A 20,082-nucleotide genomic window follows, 5' to 3' on the forward strand; every position below is an offset into this window, starting at 1 on the left:
GTTCATTTTTTGTAAATATAAATTAAAATTATTTTAAAATTCTCTAAATTTGTCCTACACCTCCATCTCCTTACAAAAAAACAGAACCTACGCAAAAAGCAAACTTTATTTGACGTCCATCTTTTGCATTTTATCGGTCACGGTTTCTTTGTCTTTATTCTTATTTCCCTTCTTCTTATTGGACGGTTTGGCTTGCTCATCAATCGGTGCCGGTTTAACGAACTTGATAAAATCCATGTTTCCCATGAAAGGTCTGAGGAGAGCGGGGACGACAATCCCATCTTCCGTTTGGTTGTTCTCCAAAATACAACATATAACTCGAGTGGTCGCACACATAGTTGCGTTTAACATGTGACAGAATTCAGCCTAAAAATGTTAAAATGAAAAGTTGGTATAGGAATCAAGCAATCATAATCTTGTTAGTTTTCCAATTTCCTAATTGCCAAGCGTAGTGGATTCTGATATTTCGGCTAAGCTCGAATACCTTATCGGGGAAAAAAATGTTTTATTTAGTCGGGGTTTTTTTTTCGTCGGGGGAAAATTTCGTCACCCCCTCAAAATTTTCGTCATTTTTCCCCGACATTTTTTTCCCCGATAAAGTATCTCCCTAGTTTAATGCTGTATTAATCTCAACCATTCTTATGAATTTACGTGCAAATTAAAAGTTTTTCTCATTTCAAACGATGATATATTGATAAAAGAAAAGCTTCATTGACCTTATCATTCATTTTCTTAGTTTGACCATATCTCACTAGAAGTCGTCTCGATTGATAATCCGTGCAGTTGGAACACGAGCACAATTCTCGGAACGCTCCACTCCCTGGGAACCAAGCCTCCAAATCTAGTTTCTTGGCTGCCGCATTATTCAGTGCGCCTGAAAGAAAAAAAGCGACAAATATTATTGTAATATTTTAAATCCAATTAGAAAAGATGTCAATTAATAAAACCGAGCTTGGTCAAAACCTGAATTAAAATATTTACGTCACTTGCGCTAAAATTATTGGCGACGTCAAATTGCAATCGTTTTGACGTCAAATATTTTCACATATCATTTTGCGGTCAAAAGAAAAAAGTTTATTGAAACGCAAAACTTTGAGTGGATAAGTTTTACTCTGGCGTTTTGCGACAGTTAACGAGAAATTTTCGAGATAAATTGAGAGTTAATTGTTCATAAAGTGTATAGAAGTACAGTACGACGATGGAGGATAAAGTCCCATCAATTGCAGCTTTTGTTGAAGTCCAAAAAGGATTTGAGAAAGCTGTTCATCTTCTACAGAAAGAAGATGCAGAATCGAAAGAAAAGATTGCTAGTTTAGTGGAGAGAGTTGGACAAGAATCAACCAAACGGAATGCATGTGAGTTAAGATTGAAAGAAAAAGAGAATGAAGCAGAGAAGCTTCAACAGACAATCGCTGATATTAAAATCGGTGAAAAAAACAAAATTCAAATATTGAAGAACGAACTTGACAAACGTCGAACGATCATCGAGGAGCTGTCAGATCAAAACAATTCGAAGGAATTGGATGATTTGAAAGCGAAAGCAGATGAGAAGAATAAAATGATTCGAAGTTTGAAGAAACGTGTCAAAATCTTTGATGAAGTTTTGACCAAGAAACAACAAGAACATGAAGCTTCTATCAAAAAAGAAAAGGAGGTAAGAAAATATCATGAGTGATTCTTGTGCGCATAATCCTCTTCCTTCTCAATAGAAAACTGAAGTAAAAGGTTGTTATATTTAATACACATAAACTAATACGAAACGGTTTAAGTAATATACGCAGAGATGGTAAAGGTTTGAAGTTTCTGGGTTGTATTAGCTAAAATAATTTAGTAATATAAGAATAATTCTTTGATAATTTTTTAGGCGCAGTTACTTTTACGTAAAAAGTTGAGAGCCTTGAAGAACGGGACAGAGCCTGTTACAGCGAGCGATGAAATCCAGCTAGTCAAGAAGAAATATAAAGAGGAAGTCAGGCTAATGAGAAAGAAGATCGAAGATTACGAGGCCAGAGTTAAAAAGATGAACGGTGAACGATTTGAGTGGGAAAGTGAGAAACAGAAATGCGAAGAAGATTTAAAAGTCCTTTTGGAAGATTACGCTCAGAAAGGAGAACTCTTGACTGCTTGCCAAGCAAAAGTTGAGAAATACAAGGAGAGTGAACGAGATCACCATCAAAATTTCAACGCATTGAAAGATCTGTATGAAACATTAGAGCAGAAGTATAAAGACACTTTCAATAAAGAAAGACCTGAATATGTTGGAATGATCAGACGAGTGGAATCACTTGAGCTGGAGAACCAAAGATTGAGAAATTCTTTATCACAAAGCAACAACAAATACGAGAGCTTGCTTCTCCTCGATACTACCCATCAAGAAGTCATCGAAGAAAATGAAAAATTAACATCAAGAATCCACAACATCGAAGAATGGTTCGATGAAGCTTGGGCTGGCTTTCGTCTCGAAGTTTTGAATTTCGAACAGAAGTTGGAAAAGAAGAATGATATCATTCGACAGCTAAAAGGTGAAAGAGAGGATGAAAACAAATCAACACTGTTCCGTCAAACGTGAGTCTTTCATTCATTCAGCTTCAAATTAATTTTTTACTCAAAACAATCTGTAAGTTATTGTTCATCTACCATGCTGTAAGATCTCCCGATTAAGAAAAAAATTATAATTTTTTTTTTCCATTTATAGGGATTCAGGAGTATTCTGCTTACAAGCAATGAAGGAATTACAAGGAAAATTCGAAATGAGGTAAGCATTGCAGTCAAAATAAGTGCAGGACTAAGAACTAGGTTCCAACTTAAAAATAAAAGTGTGGCCACCTAGCAGCATCAGACCATTGCTAATGTTATGACTTGGTTCCGGAAGACAAAAACAGGAGTCTTATTAAGGCTCGACGAACGGCGAAATTTGCCAGTTCATGGCACGAAAAAAATTACAACTCGCCGTTCGAAAAGTTCGGTTCGCCGCCTCAAGTACATATTTATGCTAAGAAATACACTGCGCTTGCCAAGAATTCGCCGACCTAGAATCTAGTATTCGCCAGAGTTAATTTTCCATTCACAAGACTACCAACAAAGAGTAAAGCCCCTGCAAAATGTATTTTACTTATTCTTTTTCCAGCAAACGACCTGACTGGTACGTCAAAGCAGTCAAAGAGCTTATCTTCGAATGTTCAATACAACAAAAACAAAAAACAAATGAAAACACCTCAAATGAAGATGTTGGAAAAAATGAGGGATCGGAAGCAGAGGATGGTCAGTGTGAGAAAAACGAAGAAGATAGATACGAGGATGACTTCGAAGAAGGTAGTCTTAGTGAAAGCTCTTCAACAACATCGAGTGTTTCGGAAGAAGTATCTGTTGAACAACAAAACAGCTCAACAAGCCATGATGATTCTAGCAACGATGCTACCAGCGGTCAAACATCTTCACGACCAGATCACGCTGATGACACTGAAACTAACGAAGATATTTCGTTGAGCGCCGATGGTGTGTTACCAAAAGATACCAAACCTGCTTCAAATGAGATCCAAAAAATGACCATGTCCCAAGTTGTTACATTGGAAAGTGACATTCCAAAGAAAATTGATATCGAAACAAAGATTGATGACGAACCATCACAAAAGATTTCTGTTTCCGTCCAATCAGAGCTTCGCATCCAACACGATGACGTAACCACACAAAAACAAGAAAATCATGCTGCAGTCAACACCACCAATGACATTTCAGCAAATATCATTATTCCATCGGATACCAATGTGAAAATTGTTGACAGTTTGAAGACCTTAGCAACCAAGAAATCATCCAACTTGAAGAGAAAAATTTCTCCATTGAACGGAACAAAGAAATCAGTATCCTTCAATCAAGCAGTCGATTTACAATACTTTGATGAACAGAATACTCCAATGACCAAAAACAAGGAGTATGTTGACATTCTCAAGGCACCAAACAGCGAAACCACGGCAACTCTTGGTTCAGAAAAAAACACCCAAAGACCAGCTCCAGTTCGAAAAGTTTACAAAAACATTCCCGAGTACCATCCAATCAAGACAACGCCAAAGCAATTGCCAAAATCAAGCAATAACTCTTTGCCAAAATTGAACAAAATTTCAACTAAAACATTTGCTTGCGAATCGAAACAAGAAAAAATCACAGCAGCCGACATATTCGGCCCCTCTCCATCAAAAACTATCCAAGATGAAGAGAATGATGCATTGTTCGATTCCAACAACTTGGACGACGCTATGGATTTCCTCTTGAATATGTAAATAAATAACATCTTGTAAAACATCATAATATCAAAAATATAACATCAAAAATAAAACATCAAAAACCTTGCAAACTTGACGAATTCTTTCTGAGAACTGGCAGTAGTGTTTTTAATTTTCACTAATTGAAACACATGAATTCTTTCTGATGAACCAACCAAATACAAAAGGTGTAATTTTTAGAAATTAGATAACATGGAATACAAAGCATTGTATTTCAAGCCAAAGCTGGTGGCGAATCTTCAACCTTTTCCAAGCCTTAAAACTTTGCAGCGCATTTCGGATCAGAGATTGAGTCTAGCATTTTCTTTGTTTTCGCTCTTTATATTTTTCTAATTCTGGCGGTAAATGTTATTTCCAATACAGCGTTTGAATAAAAGCAGACCACGTAACTTATGTAGAAAACATAGCTTCTGTGGCTTCAAATCCTCCATAGGAGGTTTGAATCCAACCTTTCGACTGTACCTTATTGATACACAGCATAAAAGTAAGTAGGATTTTAATATTCAAAACATTTACAAGTAATAAGGTTAAAGATTAATTGTTTTTAAATAAGAGTGATGTCGTTTGCTTACTCATCAATTTTAATTTAGAAGCTTCTTCACATTGAATTGACACGGCTGTGGAACAAGATTGGTCAGAAAGAGGAAAAAAAAAGAATTTTTTTTTGTATCAGCACAATATAAAAATAGGCAGACACTATCCAGATATGGAATATGTGTCTGATATGAAACGGGAACACTTATGTAAAAAGAAGCAAATTTCTTACCGGAGACGATGCCGACAATTTGGTAAGGGATATTGAGTGCTTGATAAAACTCCTCAGCGTTGTTGACCATTTCGTCTAAAAGTTCCCATGATTGATTGTCGTGAGGTGAACAGATCACAAATTGTTCGATCTGTTGAAGAAAGAAGAGAGAATTTGTAATATTTTGGAGTTATTCATACTTCAGCCTTCATTTTACAATTAGATTATTTCTGTTGAGAAGGTTTATTGTTGATTGAATTGAAGGTTAAAAGATAATTAATTAAATTTCAGGGGCTAAATTGTTGTAGGCCATATCCCGACAGGTGTATATAAAAAAGATGTTCTTCTTTATAGTTTTTTTAATTAAAAAATCGGTTCAAATTCAAACAAAGAGTTGAAATAAACAACGAAAAAAAAATGGATGAGGTTTAGTACGATGGCTCTGAAAGCGGTTTTATTCTCTTTTTCAAAATTTCTCCGTTCCTTTTAATGAAAAGGAGAAGTGAAATATAAAAGGTGAATACGATGGCCCCGAGGTTTCTCCACTTCTAGAAAAAGACAATTCAAGAAGAGAAGTAAAAATTTTAAGAAGAGAAGTAATTTTTTTGTATTACTTCACTGAAAATTTTACTTTTCTTCTTGATTTTTTTACTTCTCTTTCAAGCTTTGAAAAATGAAGAAGAGAAGTAAAAAATGACAAAAATACCACGTGGTTTTGATTACAACCCCTGACGTAGAAAGTTTATTGTTATTACAGAGAGACCCCTTACCAGACTCCAGAGGATGTTTGTAATGGCAATTATGTTGATTAGTGTGATTAAACGTTTAAAGCTATCCCTTAAGCCAAAGTTATAAAGCTTTTCATAAATTATAAAAACACTTTGGGAGAGTACTTATATTTATATAATCTTTGTTGTAGGATCACGTGTTTTAGACGTTGTCTTGTGCTTTAAACAATTTAAAAAGGGTTAAAACCATCTTGGCAGCTCGCCAATGTAGAAATTTAATCACAATTTCGATACTTAAAGTACGATGGCCCCGAGGTTTCTCCACTTCTAAAAAAAGTTCTGAAAGTTTCAAGAAGAGAAGTAAAAATTTAAAGAAGGGAAGTAAATATTTCGAGAAGGGAAGTAAAAATTTTAAAAAGGGAAGTAAAATGTCTTTAAGTATCGAAATTGTGATTAAATTTCTACATTGGCGAGCTGCCAAAATGGTTTTAACCCTTTTTAAATTGTTTAAAGCACAAGACAACGTCTAAAACACGTGATCCAACAACAAAGATTATATAAATATAGGTACTCTCCCAAAGTGTTTTTATAATTTATGAAAAGCTTTATAACTTTTGCTTAAGGGATAGCTTTAAACGTTTAATCACACTAATCAACATAATTGCCATTACAAACATCCTCTGGAGTCTGGTAAGGGGTCTCTCTGTAATAACAATAAACTTTCTACGTCAGGGGTTGTAATCAAAACCACGTGGTATTTTTGTCATTTTTTACTTCTCTTCTTCATTTTTCAAAGCTTGAAAGAGAAGTAAAAAAATCAAGAAGAAAAGTAAAATTTTCAGTGAAGTAATACAAAAAAATTACTTCTCTTCTTAAAATTTTTACTTCCCTTCTTCATTTTTTACTTCTCTTCTTGAATTGTCTTTTTCTAGAAGTGGAGAAACCTCGGGGCCATCGTATTAAAGACATTTTACTTCCCTTTTTAAAATTTTTACTTCCCTTCTCGAAATATTTACTTCCCTTCTTTAAATTTTTACTTCTCTTCTTGAGGCTAAAATTCAAGGTTAAAATGCATGACGATTAGTCTAAAAATCCAAATCTAGGCGAGAAAAAAATTCTCCTTTTGACAAAAGGTGAAAAAAATTCTCCTTTTGATAAAAGGTGAAAATAATTCTCCTTTTGACAAAAGGTGAAAATAATTCTCCTTTTGACAAAAGGTGAAAAAAATTCTCCTTTTGATAAAAGGTGAAAATAATTCTCCTTTTGACAAAAGGTGAAAATAATTCTCCTTTTAAAATTCACTTCTCCTTTTGTTAAACAATAGAACCTATTGTTTGTTTTGAAAGGAAAAGAGAATTTGGAATGGAGAGGAAATTCTCCCTCATAGCCATCGTAGTTTAGATTTTGGGAAATAAATAAACAAAATTTTGAGATGGTTTCAGCACTTCAACAACATGTCTTTGGTAATTTTCAAATATTTAGTGGTTTCACATTTGATAACACTTTCTGAACTCTCATCGAAACCAGGAAAAGAACCAATGTTATTTATTGGGTTATTTCAAGAATGCCCAAAGGATCAACTAAAAACCAATGTTAGTATTTGCAAGACTGCAATAGATGTGGCGTATCAAAACAGAACTCAATTCTGGGAACATATCTTAAAAGAGTCTGGGTTTGAGCTAGAAGGCTCAATGTACCCGAGTGATATGGAATTCCAAAGCTTCAATATTTGTACTTTCAATGATGCAATATCAATAGGCACTGAATTGAAATTGAATCAATCTTTCTTTGTTTCAAACAAAACACAAAATCCACCACTGTGGAATAAAAGATACATCAAAAATTGGCAACAAACTTCCACATTATTGCATCTCTTAATATACGCATCCAAAGACATTTCCAACTTTTATCAACAGTTTTTCTACGGTGAGGACTATGCTGTATCCTTTCTCAATATGGACTTTGAACTAAAATCATCCTTGATGAGTGAAAACTTGGTGGCTTACAAAGACACAGTGAAGAGGAACGCAGATGTTCTCCTGGAGAAATTGATGATGTCCGACGTCCGATCATTCGCATTGATTCACTTGAAAGGAGCTTCCCCTATCCATGCAGTGGAGTTCCGTGCATTTTACAAACAACTTATGAGTAAATACCAAGAGTTCCGAATGTGTCATATTCTTTATGAAATCGATCCTTCTGATAATGCCACTCTACATAAGATGGTTCATACAATCAACAACCGAATGGAGGGTATCTTTGTTGTAGTACTCATTGGCGAGCCTAGTAGCCAAACAAAATTCTTGAGATTATATTCAGACAATTACTATAAGCAGCAAACAAAACGCATGTGGGTTACGTATGATTTTGATATCAGCGCTGAGTGGTACAGTCTATGGCCCTTTTTCAACCTGTATTCGTTCAACACGCTCCTTTCAATGTATACAGGATGGGCTTCCCCACTGCCGGACACAAAATTATCTCTAACAGAATCATTCCTGGCGAAATATTGTTACGATTCATACCAAGGCGAAGTGTCACGCCTTCTCTCTATCGTGTCTTTTCGTGTTGATCTACAGATTTTCCAGTTTGTCTCATTGCAGAAATTTAAGAAATATAACATCGATCGCTTCAAATCGTTCCCGCACGGAGAAAGAGATTTTGGAAGGGTATATACTGATTATGTTAAGTTTGCGATTGAGGGGTATGATATGAATGGGCTTGGCCTGTATCATGAGAAATATTCCAGGTGTAAAAAAACATCTTGTATGCCAGGATTAGAAATATACTTTGGGAAAACCAAACAATCAAATCGGGGTACTCAATATGGGTACGGATGTCGCAAATGTAGACCAAACTACTACAGATCTGTGACAATGCTTTCCAACAGCAGTTGTAAGTCATGTCCAAAGATGACATTATCTTCGGAAGATCGAACATTTTGTTTTGATCCATACCAAAAAGATTATATCAGAATAAACGACCGTATTTCCATCATTTGTTTGACAGTTTCAGGGATAGGCATATTTTTTACAATTTTGATCGTCTCAGTTTTGGTGAAGCTCAGAAATACACCGTTTTCTAAAGCAAGCAATCTATATTACACTCTGGTGTACTTATTCTTGAACATTCTACGTTTCGTTTCTGCACCAAGATTATTTATTGGTGAGCCAACACTAAACAAATGTTACAGTAGACCGGCATCAGTGTTGCTTCTTTGCACATGTCCAGCTATGATTTTCCTGATCAAATCTCAAAATATTTTGAAGGCGTTCAAATCGAAAACTCGTGTTACAGATGCAGAAAAGAAGAGATCTATCATCTTTCAAATGTGTTTTATTGCTGTTATACTCCTCATGAACTCTGTTATACTTCTATGGACATTTCTGGTAAAGTCTCCAAAGGTGTTGGTCAAAATAGACCATGATCAATACACCATCTCGATGGATTGTAATACTGGATTTCATGTGAACACGCAAATATTCTTGCTGATTATTCAGAACTTGTTCTCGGCAATCCAAGCGTACAGAGGACGTAATTTACCAGGACCTTTCAACGAAGCAATGTCAATCGCGTATTCAACACTAACAGTGACATGTGCGTATGCTATTGTATTTCCTTTATACTATTTCCAAAGCGATCAATTTATTCGGAGAAGAGTACATCTGGTAATATTATCAATCACCGAGGTAATATTTCTCTTCATTTTCTATGGGCCAAAGGTTTACACGATGACATGTCAACAACATAAAAACACTAAAGAATACATCAGATCCAAAATGTGGGAGCGAACGCAGGCTAGTGTGCAATCCAAAACACGAGGGTATACTCGCTAAAATAACTGAACCCATATTGTAGATATAATTTTTTTCAAATAATTGGGTATGTAAATTTGTGAAATGTGTTTAATATTTTGCCAGTTTTTTAGATGTTTCTTGTAATTCACATCATTCATATGCAAAGAAAATCAAAAAAGTGAAACTAAATTTTTACCTTTTCGAATTGATGGACTCTGAAGATACCACGGGTGTCCCGACCATGAGATCCAACCTCCTGTCGGAAACAGGTGGAAACACCGGCATATTTCTTTGGCAATTCCGCTGTGTCCATCCATTCGCCACGGTGGTAAGCAGCGATTGGTTGTTCACTGGTAGCGATCAAGTAATTTTCCGATACTGATTTGTCGTCTTCTTTTTCACTGCCTTTACCAATGACCTGGAAATATCAAGAATTACTGTTACTAAACCTGATTATATCGTATGGTATCTATCAGTTTACTCCTTCAACAAAATCAGTTGATCAACATATTGTTTTTATTGATAATTTAACTAATTTGAAAGACGTAGACCTGTCCAGATGAAAAAAATAGAATAAACTTCGTTTGAAATAGATTCAGAATAATTCTAACTGCAAATATACTGAAATTGAATCAATAAATTTATACTTTATATAATTCATCATCGAATTGGCTGAGCTGTGCAACTTCTTGCATAACCTCCTTCTTCATAAAGAAGGGCGTATATAAAGGCGTGAAGCCTTTCTTCAGTAAGATTTGTACAGCCAAGTTCTTCAGTGCTTGTTGTAGTAAAACGCCAGCCCCCTGAAATAATAATTTAGGCAAGTAGCACTATTCAACATGTGAACCATTGGATTTCTGGGTCCTGAAAATGCTGCCTGAATTTTGATAAACATTCATTAATTATATGTTGTTGTTTCTATAACTTATAAACTGAATTATATAAAAACCCAGTTTCTAAAATCATCTAAAATGACAAAAATTCGATAGAAAGCAGTTGCTTTATAAAATTTCTGACTTAAGTACGTAACATATTGTAACAAGAAGAGGAAAGTATCAAAATAGCTATCACTTCAACCTATTTATTACCTTTAGAAAGTATCCACGATTACCAGAGACTGATGCACCTCGTTCGTAATCCACACCGTCAATCATGACCAGTAGATCAAAATGTGAATATTTCTTTCGTTGAGACACATCACCCCATGTTCGAACTATCTCATTCTCAGCCTTTGAAAAGAAAGGAAATCAAAAATGTAATTGACATGCAGCCTCATAAAATTTGAGACATGAATCTCTAATTGTTATTGCTTTGATATGCTTACCCCATTGGATATTTCAGAATTACCTTGATTGTTCAGTAATTTTCCATTTACTGTTGAAAGTACCACTAGTGGATACTATGAAATGATAAACTATACCTCATCCTTGCTAACAACAACACTTTCGTGTAACCAGTTACCGACTTCAAATAAGTTAGAATGTCGCACTTTTTCACATTCAACTCTTTCGGCTACACATTTCTTCATGTTGTCATCAATCATTGTTCGCAACTTCTTAATTTGTCTTACTGTCAATTGCTATAAAAGCGAAAAAAACATCACAAATAACGAGTAAAAAAGATTGAGGTACATTTTAAAGCAGACTACAAAAGTGCTAGAAAGTAGTATGAAGCATTCCAAAAATACTGCTCAGTCAGCTTGTCAAAGCTTGAACGCTCGATTTTGTTTGATCAATAGAAAATTGGAGTAGTGTAGAGCTGCTTGTAAGAGTTTGCTAACTGAAAGGACAACAAATTAGATTTGAATTGAAAAAAATAGATCATGACAAGTGATATTTTTATGGACCTAACTGATTATAAAGTGAATAATTGAAAATTCGTCAGAAACAAATAAAATAAAATGACATATTAGTCAAAAATCTAAACCATTTTAAACCTCATTTGTCTAAATGAAAGAAAGAAAGCTTAAAACTGACATATGTGCTTATAAGAAAATGTAAGAAAAAAAGAGTAGTACAGAATGCTATCTGAATTCAAAAATGTTTTCCAGCTTGTACTTATAGTAAAATGAATGGTTTGGCCCAATTTCTTAAAGATAACTTTGTAAAAACTCCAAAGTTTCAAGTAAAACACCATAAATCCTTGGTAAAAATACAACTTCATTGGTAAAAACCATCATCTTATACACAGAAGAGCAATCAAGTTAAGAACAATTATCTATGCTTATAATAAGCAATTCTTATAGCTAAAAATCAATTTTCGGAGCCGGAAAAGTTTCTTTGTAAAAAGCTGTTTCTGTTACTTTTTAAAAGGACCTTACCCTCAAAATTTATGAAAAAATTCACATCAGAGAATTTATTGAACCAATTTCCAGTAAGTTGAAACAAACCTCAATTTTACCTGTTTTTGCCAAAACATGGCACAAATTTTTTTTTGCGAAAATCAAGCTCCCTCAAATTTTGGGCACCACCATTTTGTATTGTTGTGCAAAAATTCAAAGAATTCCTATGGGCCAATCCCGAGAAGAGTTTGTTAAAAAAAAGAACGAACAGACAAGCACAAGTTAATTTATAGGATCTCCAGGCAGCTCCAGGTCTAAAGCCCGGATCAAAAGTTATACTGACCTCCAAAGTTTCAGGTTTGATTTCTTGAAGCTGTTCAGCAGTTGTAAGTGTATCTGGAATAGCATCACTGTCACCAACAGGTTCTTTATTCTAAAGGAATAATTTTTCAATGACTAAGAATTCTCTAAAATATAATTCATTGTCACAATTCTCGACTATTCATATACAAGTGTGATTTTTTTCGTGCCTTGCGTGCCTTCGTGCCCTTCGTGCCTTTTGAAAAAAAGTTCGTGCCTTTGAAAAAAAAGTTTGTGCCTTTAGAAAAAAAGTTTGTGCCTTTCGAAAAAAAGTTCGTGCCTTTCGAAAAAAAGTTCGTGCCTTTTGAAAAAAAGTTCGTGCCTTTTGAAAAAAAGTTCATGCCTTTCGAAAAAAAGTTCGTGCCTTTTGAAAAAAAGTTCGTGCCTTTTGAAAAAAAGTTCGTGCCTTTTGAAAAAAAGTTCGTGCCTTTCGAAAAAAAGTTTGTGCCCTTTGAAAAAAGTTCGTGCCTTTTGAAAAAAGTTTGTGCCTTTTGAAAAAAGTTCGTGCCTTTTGAAAAAAGTTCGTGCCTTTTGAAAAAAGTTCGTGCCTTTCGAAAAAAGTTCGTGCCTTTTGAAAAAAGTTCGTGCCTTTCGAAAAAAGTTCGTGCCTTTCGAAAAAAAGTTCGTGCCTTTTGAAAATAGTTAATGACAAAAAAAATAACCAGAAGCTTCATGAGGTTAAAAAAAAAAACTTAGAAGGGTGGTGATTTAAACTACATACACTTTTTTATTAGAACTTTAAATCATATAAGTAGTTTTGGCGAGCAGGGTATACTTATTTTTTTAAACAAATTTTAGCTGCCTTTTGTCTTTGAAATTCATAATTCATAAAAACCCCGGGGGGGGGGCACTCGATTTCGAAACGACGGTATGTGCCGCGCAAAATCTGCTTTTCAAAATCGTACCCTTACTCAGTGCAGTTCAATATGGTTGAAAAGGTTCACTTTCAGTGCATTTTCTCTTGATTTACTCAGCTCTTTTATAGTGCACTATATTTCTCAGCCCTCTCTCTCCCCGGATAAAAATTCATAACTAACTTTTGATTATTAATGAATCAACGGATCCTGCACTAATGTACTTCCCAGTTTTCTCAAAGGTAACGAATCGAGTGGGGATTGAACCCACGACCTCTCGCTTGCCGGGCGATTGCTCTCCCAACTGCGCTTTGATTATTAGAAAAATAATTACATGAATTACACAAATGAGAAAAAAAAGAAGACATTGCATATTAACGAATGCGCTTTTGAATGTTTATTTCAAGATTCAAATGTATTGTTTTGAAAAGACAGGAAAGACAAAAAAGGATATACATGAATTGTCGGGTTTTGAGAGAATTGTTGAGAAGTCAACAAACGCGTGCAAATTAGCGCGGATGCAAAGAAGACGTGAAAGAACTAGTAGACGATGCTATCGTCTGTATAATATACTATTTTGATACAATGATATAACATAGTTTGTATATTATAAAACGTAATATGTTGAGTCTGTGTGCAAAAGTGACGAACTTTTTTTTCAAAGGCACGAACTTTTTTTCAAAGGCACGAACGTTTTTTCAAAGGCACGAAGGCACGCAAGGCACGAAAAAAATCACACTCTTCATATACAATGAGGGAAATGTTTATTGGCTGTTTTACAAGTAATGATGAATTCTGAGAAATGAAATGAAATGAAAATAACACCTTTAAATTGTCCAGCTATAGTCAAAAGGGAAAACATTGCAATCCAAAAGATTTGACCACTTCTTACCTTCATCTTCTTGCCAATAGTTTTACTGCAGAGATTGATCAGTTTGTTCCAGTTGTCTGCTTGGAAGCGTACTGAAATTTAAAGAATGAATAAATAATTATTTATTTAAAGCTTTGAATAAAGCAATTAAGAGTCAATGAAAATGGGCTTTCGAAAAAAAGAAGGTTGAAAGCTATAAAAAGAGCTTCAGAAGCTGTCAGAAGTAATTGTTTGAGTCATGAAAAAATCCAGTTGATAAAAGTAAATTTCAGGGAATGTGATCCGAAGGCAGAACATTCAGTTACAGTGTGCAAGATAACTTGTTAAATTCCTGACTGGGGCATACCTCTTTGCTTAATGTGCAAGGGTAAGTGGAGCATTCCAGGGAGAAAGAGTGGTTCTCTATCTACCTTTGGGTACATTACCTTTCGAAAAAGGAGGTCACCCCTTCAGGTCACCCCTTACTTACAATGTAAATGCGAATAAACAAGTTAATGCTGAAGCAATGCAAGAGCAATTTGATCTAATACACCTTTTTTAATCATAATGTCATGTTGAATAAAAACTCAAACAATATTAAAACTATATAATTAGGAAAAGTGTAAGCATTCAGGAAAGTTTCAGAACTTTCCAGAACCCTTGGGATTGTCCCTGAATGCTCACAAACGACCCTTTGCACCGAAAGGTTAACATTTGATTCAATAAGAACATTCTGAAACATTTTACAAAACGTCCAAGACAGACATTCTTAAACATTGTTCCGAAATGTTCAAGACTATTCTCTAGCGTTCTTAGAATATTTCTTGCATAATATTCATTTGGACTGCACATTGATATTTCGGCAAAGTTTGGGCCATAAAATTTTGGATTTTCACCGTAGAAAACATGGCCTGAGCATGCCCCAAACATAGGCAGACTTTTTCAAGTACAAAATCATCCAGTGGCACAAATAAAGTATTACCCTTATGATGGCGTTTGAAGGATTCAGGGAAAGTATTAATCTGAATTTACAATTACTGAAATTACCAAATTTGACTTTAAAAACAGAAGCTGATTTCCATTGAGAGGCACAGATTTATCAAACAAAATTGGATTATCAAGCTGATCAATTTGAATTCATTCTCAAATGGCACATCATACAACACATTATGACAAGAATATTCCTCAACAATTTTTATATTCAAATCTGCAATGTCTCTGCAATTCAGTGTTTTTGTAAGTTGCTTCATCAGAAAGTCTTTTTTAAATTCAACCAATGAGATTGCCGCATAATTAAGGTTAACAACTGGTCCTAACCTTTGGCATTTGATTGCCTTGGATGATGGGCTGTGTCAGAACTGTCACCCTATCAATGCAATTTTTATTTGCTTCAATCGATGATAATTGTTTTGGAGAACGCGACAGTCTATTGTATTGAATAACTAATTACTCCACAACAGTTATCTAGAGACAAGATAGTTTATCAAGGTTTTTTTTGTGCTAAGGGAAAGTAATAATGTATGTGGAGTAACTTGTTATTCAATAGGCTGTCGCATTCTCCGAAACAACTATTCTAAGGCTTAAATTTTTTCTTAACTTTAGTTCTCAAATGAAATTTGATATAGCCATTCATTATTGGATAACAATCGCTTTCACAAGCGTTTGCAATTATTGAACAAAATAAAACAATCTTAATATTTTTCAGGGGGTGAATTTTTAGTTTTCCTTTTATTTCTTCATTTTTGCCAATCCAGCAGTCAAGGATTATTGCAAATTAGGATACCTGCAACAGTCTCTCCTACTTAGGAGAGTATCTTTAATTGGATACACAAAAAAGTATCCAAAATAGCAATAACATCCTAATAATAACAAGGATACTAAAAACCAAAAAACTGTATTCTTCAACTACCAGAGACATCTTATCACTTCCAACATGTAAATAATAAGCAAGTGAGATTCTGTGCTGAATTTCATCGAGTTTGGCTGGCAGAATAGAAAACTATAGCCCATAACCACTCAAGATGTGCTAAATAGCATACCACACCATATAAAACGCTTTTTCCCACCCCAAAAAAATACCCAGACCCACATTGAAATTTGGGCCATAGTCTGATAGTGGGCCGTTCCTTGAAAGAAATAATAAAATTTTAGCTTGTGTTCACAAAATTTTAGTCTCTATTAAGGATGTTAATTTTCAAGGAACTCGCCAGAGAAATTACTTGAAATTTTGGTCAATGGTGCTAATCTTGATGAACTCGGGTAAATTTTTCGGAGGCAATTCCACCCCTCGTAGCATAATAAATTATACCTTTAAAGAAGCGCATTACGATGTAGAACATGAAAATCGGTGTTACATAAATTTAGGTTTTGCCAATTTTGTGAAAAATCACAAAAACCAAAAAATGCTGACGTCAGTAAAACTTATTTTTTAAATAACTCCAGTTTGGCTAATGGTATGAACATGAAATTTGGACCAAAGTTGCACATCATTAAAAAGATCATTTTGAAAAAAAAATTTTTTGAAATTTTGCTGATGTCAGCACTTTATTGCAAATTTTCGTATTTTGCTGATTTCTGCTGATGTCAGCAAAATTTGAAGAAAAGGATTATGCAAAAGTGTTTTTATTAATGATATGCAACTTTGGTCCAAATTTCATGTTTATACCATTAGCCAAACTGGAGTTATTTAAACAACAAATTTTGCTGACGTCAGCATTTTTTGGTTTTTGCGGTTTTTCGCCAAATTGGCAAGACCTAAATTTAAGTAACACCGATTTTCATGTTCTACACCGTAATGCGCTTCTTAAAAGGTATAATTAATTATGCTAGGAGGGGTGGAACTGCCTCCGAGAAATTGACGAAAATTTGGACACGCATTAATTTACCCGAGAATAAAAAGTTATTTTAAATTTTCGAACGCGGATTGAAACAATAACTGAAAAAATTTAGGTCAAAGTATCTGCTCTGCTATTAAGCATACCTGAATTTTTTAATTTGGATACTACTCTCCTAATTAGAGGCAAAGTATCCTAATTAGGAGAAGAGTTATCCTAATTCGCAATAATCCTTGACTGTCCAGGGAGTCTTCATATATCGTCAACTGCTGCAACTTGGGACAATTGGTCAAAACATGGGACTGTTGATATCTGGCCTGTATTTTCACTTACTGTTAAATCTCTTTGACAACAAATTTGTCTTGATAACTCCACCAAGTTTATCAATCATACTTTCTGTCATAACATGTCACGATAACTTTTACTAATAGCGCGCCCTTTTTAACTTTTTTGTTTTCATTCAAAATGATAGGACGCCGATTGGAGAATTAGAGGATGCCGGCCGCCTATTGCCCGATGGGCGGGATTAACAAATAACAAGTGTGTAACTTGCTCCATCAGTGTAGCTGGAACATCGATATTCCAGGATTAGAATTTTTTCTTTAAAGAATCAACAAGCCAACAACATCGATAAATTACAAACATTTCCTCAGAAACTTTTAAAATTATCTGTCATTTTATGACTTTCTTAAAGCCATTCCGAAATCAACCAATCGGATTAGGTATCGGAATTCCTATGGGAGTTCTTTTCCGAGATTTGTAAAATAGCTAAGTCAGCAAAAAAACTTTTCCCAGGGGTTTAAGGAATAAACAGAACTGTTATCATTAGTTTTTTATTTAACCATATACTTAAATTCGCGCTCAAAAATACTTAAATAAATAAGTTAATAATATTCAATATACTATTTGTATCTCTCAGAAAAAAAACACCTACAGAACGACATAGTTTATCATTTGGAATACCCCCGTGTTTAGACCATTCTATCGTGGGCGCAAAATAGGGCGGAAACTAAGTAACACCCTCAGTGTAAGATTGCTGCCACATCTTTATTCGCCCGCGCGAAACGCGAGCTAATCATTTCTTTCTCGCCCGCTCAAGCAGAAAAGGAAAGTGATCGATATTCTCTGAAGGAAAAACGTCAGAAACAAACCCAAAGACCAAAAGATGTATTTTGTTGTTGAGAATCGATCCTGTGAAGATGAAAAAATTTCTGCTATGCATTTTTTTCGGACTGCTGAAAAACTCTAATTTCGATCTTCCTTAAGGTAAAGAGGTTGCGAGATTTGGGTTAGCGAGGCAAAAATCGCTAAAAAACTGGTAAAATCGTAATCCTCAAAAATCGTAGTTCCAGCCTCACTGTCCATCGTTTTGCGCCATTAATTTGGTCTTCTTCGTGTGTTGTGTACGGATCTTTTTCATATTTCGATTTAAAAGCCTACTTGATGCAAAAGAGATTATTAACTCAAATCAAATGACTTTGGAGGTTTGGTGAAATGGTGGCCGAATCGCCGTCCCATGTTTTGTCCAGAGAGTCCCAAGTTAGAGCAGTTGACGGTATATACCGTAAGCTGGTCTAATCTTGACATCCGTCTTCTGATTTCGACACCCTTCTTTAGAGATAGGAATAATATGAAAGTTGGAATTGGTGATTGAAAAGGAATTTTTCCTCTCTTACCACTAAGCAAAGAAAAATAGTTTCAACCATTCTATTATCTTTAGCTAGCTCTAGAAAAGGTTGTCGAATTTTAGATGAGGGATGTCAACATTAGACCAGACCAATTTCTGAAAATTCATGAAACCGCCAACTTAATTTTAGTTTTGGTAAATCCCCAAGATTGGTGAACAATCATTTTTTCCCACTTGCAGCTTGTCTCTTTGATCTAGTTGATTTCTTGATGCGTCATGGATGACATGGAAACACACGGTAAATATTTCTAAAGCTGATAGAACAAACATTAAGGTTAAAAAGCCCTACACCCTTAATATCATAACGAGGTTTGCTGTGGCAAGATCAGTATACCCCTTAATCAGGTTATAAGACTTACTTCTACCTGTCTAGACCCCACATCAATCATATCAGATCAGGTCAACTTAAACCTCCTGCCAGAGAACCTCAAGGAAGCATCAGAAACCAAAAGCATACATACAGAAAGTTTTTAATGAATTCAAATTGCTCTAAAATGGTACTCACACTTTCTCCACTTTCCATCACATTCAATCACAGTATCAACTAGTTTGACATCTTTAAATCTTTTGCTTTGATTTTCCTTAATTTTGTCAGGACATCCTCCCTTATCTGCACGAAATAATTCCAAATCAAGAACCATACTGATAGTAGATCTTTGTAAATTCCTTGTTTGGTTGTATCTAAGAAAATTGAGTGAACGCTGAGTTATTTGGTGAAGCTGATGTAAGACACCAAGGTTCTTGGTCAACATGAGGTGATGAAGAGTTGGCACTATCAGCCATTTTCGGAAACCATGTGTTAACTTTATTCTTTTGACTCTACTTCCCAACTAAACTGTTGGAAATTGATCTCCCGGAGAATGAATAATCGAGACATTGTAAATATTGAAGCTTTAGGCTATCCCCCAAATCTACCCTCCTTATGTGAGAACCGCCTCTACAGCCTCTACCGCCCATCATGGGTTTGTGCCAATGGGCTAGAAGTTATGAGGCTCATAATGCCGGTCCGGACTAGCCGTCGTGGGTCGGGCCGCCGACTTTCGAAGGTTGTCGTGGGTCGGGTCACCGACTCTCGAGGGTTGTCGTGGGTCGGGGCGGCGCCCTTCGAGAGTCGTCGTCCGACCATTGAGTTTCAAGCCCGAAGGGCTAGAGGTCAATCTCTTTGGTAGGATTTGAAGCCAACAAATCCTACCAAAGTTGCGCGGCCTTGAGCGACCCGCCTGGTTTTTACACAAATGACAGATTGAAACTAAAATTTACCGCTTAATTTCGAAAAATATATCACTCGAAAACAAAGGAATTGCTTAAACAAATCAATCCTTTCATACAACTTAAGTGTAAAGTTTATAGTTGACAGAAGCTTCATGTTTATTTTTGGTAAAATTTATTTCAAGTAGACGTTTCGGCTTCTCAACAGAGAACCATCCTCAGTACAGTACAGTAAAATTAAAATGAATGAAATGCATTCTAGTTACAAATTCTAAAAACAGTTTGAAAAAGAGAGGTAATTACCTTCATAAAATGCATTAATAAAATGTCGTTAAAACAATAAAACATTATCAAATTTCTAAACAAAAAGTATTGACGCTAAAATCTCAAAGGAGAGAATAATTAATTATAACAATTAATATACAAAGACTCTCCAGACCCACTCCACCGTTCAAGTAAA

At 35.0% G+C, this 20,082-nt stretch overlaps 2 protein-coding genes across 2 annotated transcripts; one reads left to right on the plus strand and one right to left on the minus strand.

The window, feature by feature from the left end:
• Position 1: 1 nt before the first annotated feature.
• On the minus strand, positions 2 to 19,197 carry LOC136806983 (probable serine--tRNA ligase, cytoplasmic). Its single transcript, XM_067063558.1, has 10 exons — positions 18,919 to 19,197; positions 13,935 to 14,005; positions 12,172 to 12,261; positions 10,968 to 11,126; positions 10,636 to 10,776; positions 10,195 to 10,350; positions 9,744 to 9,965; positions 5,044 to 5,173; positions 717 to 874; positions 2 to 366 (listed from the first exon to the last, which is right to left on the minus strand). Exons 1-10 carry the CDS (start codon positions 19,163 to 19,165, stop codon positions 106 to 108), a joined length of 1,635 nt encoding a protein of 544 aa, XP_066919659.1. The 5' UTR covers positions 19,166 to 19,197; the 3' UTR covers positions 2 to 105.
• On the plus strand, positions 997 to 4,352 carry LOC136806997 (uncharacterized). Its single transcript, XM_067063574.1, has 4 exons — positions 997 to 1,654; positions 1,865 to 2,565; positions 2,696 to 2,755; positions 3,128 to 4,352. The coding sequence occupies exons 1-4, from the start codon at positions 1,199 to 1,201 to the stop codon at positions 4,272 to 4,274; spliced, it is 2,364 nt and encodes a 787-aa protein (XP_066919675.1). The 5' UTR covers positions 997 to 1,198; the 3' UTR covers positions 4,275 to 4,352.
• Positions 19,198 to 20,082: the final 885 nt, after the last annotated feature.

This window comes from Clytia hemisphaerica, unplaced genomic scaffold (assembly GCF_902728285.1).
Source record: "Clytia hemisphaerica strain Z4C2 unplaced genomic scaffold, Clytia hemisphaerica genome assembly, whole genome shotgun sequence".
Classification (NCBI taxonomy): domain Eukaryota; kingdom Metazoa; phylum Cnidaria; class Hydrozoa; order Leptothecata; family Clytiidae; genus Clytia; species Clytia hemisphaerica.

Coding starts and splice junctions, on each gene's coding strand:
- LOC136806997 (XM_067063574.1), top strand. CDS start 1,199: ATGGAGGATAAAGTCCCATCAATTGCAGCTTTTGTTGAAGTCCAAAAA. Junction 1,655..1,864: donor CTATCAAAAAAGAAAAGGAG/GTAAGAAAATAT, acceptor ATAATTTTTTAG/GCGCAGTTACTTTTACGTAA. Junction 2,756..3,127: donor CAAGGAAAATTCGAAATGAG/GTAAGCATTGCA, acceptor TTCTTTTTCCAG/CAAACGACCTGACTGGTACG.
- LOC136806983 (XM_067063558.1), bottom strand. CDS start 19,165: ATGTTGACCAAGAACCTTGGTGTCTTACATCAGCTTCACCAAATAACT. Junction 14,006..18,918: donor TGATGGAAAGTGGAGAAAGT/GTGAGTACCATT, acceptor TTTAAATTTCAG/TACGCTTCCAAGCAGACAAC. Junction 12,262..13,934: donor CTATTGGCAAGAAGATGAAG/GTAAGAAGTGGT, acceptor TTATTCCTTTAG/AATAAAGAACCTGTTGGTGA.